Consider the following 8,395-nt stretch of genomic DNA (forward strand, 5'->3'; position numbering starts at 1 on the left):
TCTCCTCTCCTCTCCTCTCCTCTCCTCTCCTCTCCTTTCTTTTTCATTCATTCATGCATTCATTTTGGTGGCATGCAGTACTAGTGATTGAAGTAGGGTCCTTGTACTTGCCAGGCAGGCACTTAGATGGCCAAGCCTTCTCCCCGGCGCAGCCACTTCAGTTTTGCGACTGAAGTCCCTCAGGCTGGGCTTGAACTTCTCACTCCTGCTGCTGCCTCCCAGAGTGCTGGGATTCCAGGTGTGCACTGTCACAGTAGCGCATTTGTCTCTTTGTTCATGGTTTGCAAGTGTCTTTGCAAATGAGCATGGAGTTAGGATTCCATAACTGAGGGTAGTGGTTCACACAAAGTTTTTAATGCTGGGGTTTGTCTGGTTGTCACCAAACCCTGGTACCCTGTTTTCTATCAGCACAAGGCCCTGCCTCCCTCAGATAACTCTGAGCCATCTTGAAAGTTCAATAAACATGGCATAAAGCTTTCAGACAATTAAAGAAAGGTTGGCTTTATTAAGGGTAGATTTTTTTCCTTCCTAATAGACTCTAGAAATGGCGCAAAAGCTTTAAGTCCCCCTGATAATTCAGGAAGTTGTCTGACTTTATATAATGTGATGGAGATTACATCCAATTCGAAACCTTACCTCTGAAAATCTCCACAGTGTTTTAGCCATACTTCTGAGGAATCAGAGATGCTACTTTTTCACATTTGTGATACTTGGTCACAAGGTAGAGTAGACCATTGCAATCTCCTTTTCTTTATAGTAGGTCTTGCCTTTGACATCAAGATAACAGCTAATTAGCTTCCTCCAGCCCTCAGGCAGTCTAGGTCTGCAGTGGGTTGGATTAGCAGCAGGAAGTAGTGCTGCTGGAGCTGAAGGCTATAAAAGAAGTGTTTTTGCAGAACCGGGGATTGAACTCAAGCCCCTCTGCTTGCCAGGCAAGTGCTTATTCCACTGAGCCATCTCCCTGACCCTATAACAGAAGTGTTTATTCAGAGGTTTTGTTTTTGCTTTTCTTATTGCTTGAGACAAGATTTTATGATGTAGCCCAGCCTGGCCTCAAATCCTACCTCAATCTCACAATGTCCTGGGGTTATAGGGATGTACAAAGATACTCATCTTTGATAAAGTAACAAAATTGTTTGTATGGCTCATCAATGCACCTCTTGACCATTTCTGCCTTTTGTATGCCTTCTAGTTGGGTGAACTTTAATGTTTTTAACCACCCTACCACCTTCACATCAAAGTGTTTTCTGGGCGTAGGGGACAGGGAGACAGATGGCCTGTGCTTGTGCTCTCACCTCGTGGAGAAAGTGTCTCCTTTCCTGTGCAGTCCCTTCTAAGGCCTCAGCCACATTTAATACCAGGGAGTTCTCAGCTCTTCCTTGCTTTTCCTAACTGTGGCTTGCTTCTCCAATGTCAGTTTCCCATATGAAAATTATTTGGCGGAGGCAGAGGCAGGAGGATCACTGTGAATTCAAGGCCAGCCTGGGCTTTGCATTCAAAGCCAGCCTGAACTTCAGAGGGAGGCAATATATATATATATATAGTACAGTACAGGGTCTCTCTACACAGATTGGACTCATAGTGATCCTTCTGTTTTCAGCCTCCCAAGTGCTGGAATTATAGGTGCATGCCACCACAAGCAGTCTCAGTCGCTGTCTCAGCCTGCCCCAGGGGCAGGGCTGGCACGGCACACTGGTGATTGAACCCTGGTCCCTGCATCTGCCTAAGCAAGTGCTTTGGACCACTGAGCTATCTGATTGGCCCTTCAAAGGGAGACATTTTATAATATTTATTTATTTGTGGGGGGGCAGCTCAGCCCACCAGGGGGCAGGGCTGGCTGGCATGTGGTGCTGGGGGATTGAACCGCGGTCCCTGTGCTTTGCTAAGCTTGTTCTAAATAGGTGCTTTAGACCACTGAGCTATCCAGCCCAAAGGGAGACATTTTAGAACAAAGAAAATATATATTAGCAAAGCTCTATAGAAGTTCTCTAAATAAATATTATTAAAATAAAGGGGTAAGGGCCTGAGGTCTCTGGCGTCAGCTAACAATTGCTGCTGTTCATTGTTTTGCGGAATCCCTGGTTCCAAAAAAAAAAAAAAAAAAAAAAAAGGCAGTACATTGGTATGGCACATGCCTACCCAGCTCTTGAGAGGCTGATCATGTGTTCAAGATCAGCTTGCACTGGATGGTTGACTTCATGACCAGCCTGAATTACATAGTTTGAGAACCTGTCTCAAAAAAATAAGATACAGGGGCCGGGGAGATGGCTCAGTGAAATAAGTGCTTCCCTGGCAAGCACAGGGCTTGAGTTCAATCCCCAGTTACACACACACACACACACACACACACACACACACAAAATAAGATACAAAAAAAAAAAGAAAGATACAATAAAAGATCAGTTTCCTAAAATTTCCACAAGTAGAAGTGTAATAAGTGATTTACATCAGTTGAAGGAAAAGTAGGCTGTGGCCTCAAAAGGGACTAATTGTGGACTGGTACTATAGGATTACCCCTCCTTTTTTTTTGAGATGGTCTTACTATACAGTTCAGGCTAGCCTTGAACTTACTTTGTAGCCCAGGCTGGCCTCAGACTCATAGGGATCCTCCTTCCTTGACCTCCCAAGTGCCATCACTCCTGGCCTAGAATCACTACTTTCATACAGTTAATAATTTTATTGTTCTTTGCTTTTTAGCCAATTTGAATAATTTAGATGTCTTCTTTCTCTTAAAGTAGATTGTAGGAGACACCAAAGACATGAAAATAAAATGGTTTATACCAGAGTTGAAAGTTGGGTTCTTGCCTACTATTTTGAGGTTTTTGGTTTTGGTTTTGGTTTTGGTGGTACCAGTGATCAAACTCAGGACTTAGTGCTTGCCAGGCAAGCACTTATTCCACTGAGCTGTCTCCCCATATTTTGAGATTAGAGTTCTCTCTGGATTTTTTGTTTTAGTTTTTAAGGACAAAGAATATGAGAAAGAAAAATGAAGTCAGACTCTTAAACTCTGACCAAGACACTGGCAGTACTTTTTAAGCAGACATTTTAAAACATTAATACAAATATATTGTGAGCTAGGGATGTAGCTCAGTGGTTAAGTGTTTGCCTAGTATATGCAAGGCCTTGAGTTCAGTCCCTAGCATCCCACTCTGTTAAGTCCATTTACAGAGTCATTTGCTATTCATATATCAAGTTAGCAAATCATTAACTAAACTTTTCTAAACTGACTTTATTTTCCCATAGATAATGTACAGGCATAAAATTATCACCTCACTTGATTTCACTCACCTTTGATGATTAGCACGTAATCTTTGTTGTGAAACGTTCATCTATATTTAGTTATATAGCTAAAATGGGTAAAGCAAATGGCTCAGAGACTCTGGGGCAAATCCTGACTTCTTGTTATTTGAAAAAAAATGTGTCTATTTGAAATACGCAGTGAAAAGAGTTAATGGAAATAATGTTGTGCCTTAATGTCAATATGAGGTATTGCAATTGCTATAATTGAAATGAAATACCTTAAATCTAATAAGGAGCAAATGGAATCATTAAAGAACATAATATCCTAAATATTTAATCTTTCTGATGGCATATTTAAAACTATTATAAACCCTACATATTCAGAGGAACATTTAGCAGACTTATTACATGGAAATAATTTCCTTACCTTTTATAAAATGCCAGGATTGAAGGTTGAACTTCAATCAAGAGTTGACTATCATGTTTTTATTTTTAACCTTCTTTTAATGCTTTATAACAGTGATTTTCTGTATGGTTCAGTCTGTCAGATCTTATGATGAAAAAATACAAGTCTTGATTTTTACAGCCAAAAGTGTGACTCTGTAGACTTTTTATACATTATTGTATGTGATCAAAATTTAAAGTTATATAAACTAGAAGACCAAATTTAATCTAAGTTATTAAGAGCTACTAAAATTGGGGCTAGGGTGTTGTTGTGTTTGTTATAATCACTAGTGTTCTATAACGAGTGAGTGATTGTTATGCTTCCATCCAGCTCTGTATCTGTATTTTTTATTTGTTTCTTTGGGAGATAGAAATGTGTGGGCCTTAGACTGGGGAGATAGCTCAGCAGTCTAAGCACCTGCCTGGCATGCACAAAGACCTGAGTTCAATATCTGGTACCACATGCCATGCCAGCACCTGAACCCTGGGTGCACCATGCTGGCCCCCAAACCAGGCATGATGTTGTACGCCTGTAATCCCAGTGCTGGGGAGGCTGATACAGAAAGATAACTATCAATCCAAAGTGTGTATCATGACCCTTTATCAAAGAAAGAAAGACAGACCAGACAGACAGGAAGGAAGGGAAAAAAAAAAAGAAAAGAAAAATGGAAATGTGTAGGCCTTGTTTAAGTGGTGCTCATAAGTTAGGAAGAAAAAGTTTGAGGTGTCTGCTTTTCTCAGAGGTGTCTTTATTATTTATTTATTTATTTATTTATTTATTTATTTATTGCAGAACCGGTGATTGAATTGAGGCTCTTGCACTTGCCAGGCAAGCGCTTAATCTACTGAGTTATCTTCCCGGCCCCTAGAGGTGTCCTTATTTTGTTGTTGTTTTCATCCCTCAGACTTTTACTTATCTGTTAAGAATTTCTTCCCCGGGGCTGGTGAGATGGCTCAGTGGTCTAAAGCACCTACTTAGAACAAGCTAAGCTTGGCAAAGCACAGGGACCGCGGTTCAATCTCCCAGCACCACATGCCAGCCAGCCCTGCCCCCTGGTGGGCTGAGCTGGCCACACACACACACACAATAAATGAATGAATGAATAAATAAATAAATAAATCTTTAAAAAGAAAGAAAGAAAGAAAGAAAGAAAGAAAGAAAGAAAGAAAGAAAGAAAGAAAGAAAGAGAATTTCTTCCCCTAGACTGGGCCTGGTGGCACATGCCTGTGATCCCAGTGCTCGGGAAGTTGAAAACGGGAGGATTACTATGAGTCTAATCTGTGTAGTGAGACTCTGTAGACCCTATACTAAATAAATAAATAAATAAATAAATAAATAAATAGAATTTCTTCCCCAAAGCACTCTTTGATCATCCCATTTCTAATCATTGGATAAACTCTACCTTTTCTCCTCATGCCCCCTCCCTGGTGGGAAGGGCCTAGGCCCCACTAGCTTAGGAAAGTCCAAGAATCTGCTCAGTGCAGCAGGCCTTTTTATCACTTTTGGGTCAGCGAGCCTTTTGAAAACTCAATACTACGAACCCTCCTCAAAAAATATGCAAAGCCCCATATAAAATTTAGAAGTTTTATAGACCCTACCCACCCACCCATATTAAACCCAGGACCAGAAAAAATAAAGATGTATTGTTAGCTATTTTCTATTCTGCAGGTTGGTTGAATTGTGTAAGTCTTGAGCTTCTCTGTTCATCTGCACAGTAGATTTAATTTTCTCTCCCTTCATAGGTTTTAAGGAGAGTTCATGAACAATTTCAAAAACATTTGGAAATTAATGTTTTGTAAAACCAGCTGAATTACAGCAAGATAGAAAATATATATGTTCCTTGAAATTTTTCCAGAAGTGCGTGCTTCCCTGTCTGGCTTTAGGAATCTTTTTATTATATATGGATGTTTCATAGACTTGTATTTTGCTGCATTGATATTCTGTGTGCATATAAATAGGCAGCACCACTATAATTTCATATGCTTTGGTAAATTGTATATTCATGCTTATACCTTGCACATTGTTGTAACATACCTTGTGAGTATAGAAGCTTAGGACGCTTGAAGCTACTTTGGGGAACTTTCTTCTGGTACACACTAATGAATATGGTTGCTTCAGAATGATTCAGTATATAATTATAAGATAATTGGATGGTATTAGAAAAACTTTTAGAAGTAGTTTGTATAAATAGTGATAGTTTTTTGTTCTTTTTTGAGGCGCTCTCACAGTGTAGTTCAGGCTTCTCTGGAACTTGTGCCTCAGCTGCCTGAGCACCGGGATTACAGGCCTGTGGCACCATCCTCAGCCAGTTGTAGTCTTACTGAATCATGTTCAGGTCAGTCCAGAACATCAAAGTATTCCACTCTAACTGATATATACATGGGAGCTCTTCACAGTACAGAGTAGCAAAAGGAGTCTTTATAATATCCTTTCTCAGTGGACTTTGGAGTTTGTTTTGGGTATCTGATATTTTAATTACTTTGTGGTACTGAGGATTGAGCCAAGGACCTTGCATATACTAAGGACATGCTGTATCTCAGCCTCATCATCCCCCAGCCAGGTTTGTCAGTTTCTTTTTAACATGATAGAAAGCATTAGTTAGGAAGTGCTTCGCTCTTAGAGGTAAATGTATGGAAATTTGTACATTACTTTAACGTGACCTGTGATCAGAGCACTGAGCTGATGTCATTTCTTAAGAATTTTCTGACATTGAAGCTTTAAAAATTTAAGTTCTTCTGGTGCTAGGTTATCCTTAAAATTCCCAGGATCTTTATTTCATTTGTAGTATATGGCATGTATATTCTGAAAAAAGATTATTGAGACCGTTCTCTTTAACTTTCACTTTTTTTTTTTTTTTTTTTGCGGAACCAGGGATTGAACTCAGGCCCTTGCGCTTGCCAGGGAAGCACTTATTCCACTGAGCCATCTCCCCGGCCCCCATCTTTCACATTTCGTTCTCACTTGATTTCTCAGTAGAACATCAGTAGCAATATATTTGAGTGTTTTTCTTAACAAAATGTTTATTTGAAATCACATGGTGAAAGTTATGAAATACTAGTGTCCTGGCCCTTCTAGGGAGCACATTCGCAAGGAGAGGTGGTATCATGCTTGGAGAAAGGCCTGGTGAAGGAGGCAGAGGAGAAGGAACCTAAGATCCAGGTCTCGGAACTCTGCAAGAAAGCCATTCTCCGGGTGGCTGAGCTGTCCTCAGACGACTTTCATCTAGACCGGCATTTATACTTCGCTTGCCGAGACGATCGTGAGCGGTTTTGTGAAAATGTGAGTCAGCACAGAAGCTGTTCTTATCTTCTTTTTAAACATCTTTAGTACTCCATTCCAAAATAATGTACACTATCACAAACCCTTGCTGTGGAAAAGCCACTGAAATGGAAGGTGGAATTGGTCCCAAGATGACAGAAAATAGTATCAGATGCTCAGCCTCAAAGATTTAACATAGAGCTAACAGTTGGCTTCTCCAGTCTCCACACATTTTTTTTTCTACTGTATCTCTGTTCTCAATTTTAGTTCTTAGAAGTCTATTTTATCTTTAAGAATCTTATTTTACCAGGGAATCCTGTTCTGATTTATTCTGTGGCTAAAACATACACATGGTTTTGGCCTAAATGAAGAAAACGGCAGGTTTTAAACTTTTAAAACTAAACTCTTGATTATTAACCTAATGAGCCCTGACTCCAGCATAAACTTGTACGAAAGGAGACTGACACTTCTCTTGCTTTTCAGCCAGTGTGCTTAATAGAAAAGTCCACATAGAAGTGTAGATTATATAGAGCGTAGCTATTTAGCAAAGAGTAGTAATAATGGGCTGGGGATATAGCTCAGCTGCTCAGTGCTGCCTGGCTAGTGCAAGGTCCTGAGTTCAATTCCCAGTATAAAAAACAAGGAGTAATAATAATATGTATGTTTCATCTTACAGACGCAAGCTGGTGAAGGCAGAGTGTATAAATGCCTCTTTAACCATAAATTTGAAGAATCCATGAGTGAAAAGGTATTTCTTTGAACCGAATTAATATTTTATTAATTTCTTAAAAGCTTTCACAAATGTCTTTACAGCTGCCTCATGCTGTCTACAAGGACTTGATTCTAGGACTCTCCATAGATACCAAAATTCAAGAATGCTGAAGTTCCTTGTGTATAATGGCACAGTATCTACATATAAGCTATGTAAATTGAATGTTATATTTGCTTCAAATCATCTCTAGATTACTTATGATACCTAGTACAATGAAATGTTGCTTAACTAGTTACTACACTGTACTACTTAGGGAATGATGACAAGAAAAAACTTTTAGTACAAACACAGTTTTCTTTCCCATAAATACTTTTAAATCTGCAGATGCATGGGATGACTGTCCCGAGATATAAATGGCTGAGGAGAAGAAGCATTACTTTTTCAGAGATAAGAGACTGACTTGGGTTTAAGTAGAGACCCAAAATGTATTTGTCTGAGGAAAGTATAGAGTGAGCCGGGTGTGGTGGTGCACACCTATAATCCCAGTGCTTGAGGGGCTGAGGCAGGAGGATCTTTGTGAGTTTGAGACCAGCCTGGGCTACTAAGTGAGCTCAAGCCAATCTGAACTGCATAGTGAGTCCCTGTCTCAAAAAGACAAAAAAAAAAAAAAAAAAAAAAAAAAAAAGGGGGCCAAGCAATGGCCATGACACACCTATAATCCCAGCTGCTGGGGAGGCTGA

General features: G+C 39.8%; 1 protein-coding gene across 1 annotated transcript in view; it reads left to right on the forward strand.

Annotated features, from left to right (window-relative positions):
* Positions 1–8,395, forward strand: part of Glg1 (golgi glycoprotein 1) — a 125,395-nt gene that overhangs the window by 72,108 nt on the left and 44,892 nt on the right. Inside the window, exons 5-6 of the mRNA XM_004625997.2 lie at positions 6,761–6,964; positions 7,620–7,691. Coding sequence (XP_004626054.1) covers positions 6,761–6,964; positions 7,620–7,691 — 276 coding nt within the window. The remainder of the gene's footprint in view (positions 1–6,760; positions 6,965–7,619; positions 7,692–8,395) is intronic.

The sequence above is a fragment of the Octodon degus genome, unplaced genomic scaffold (assembly GCF_000260255.1).
Source record: "Octodon degus isolate 3935 unplaced genomic scaffold, OctDeg1.0 scaffold00011, whole genome shotgun sequence".
NCBI classification, from domain to species: Eukaryota; Metazoa; Chordata; class Mammalia; order Rodentia; family Octodontidae; genus Octodon; species Octodon degus.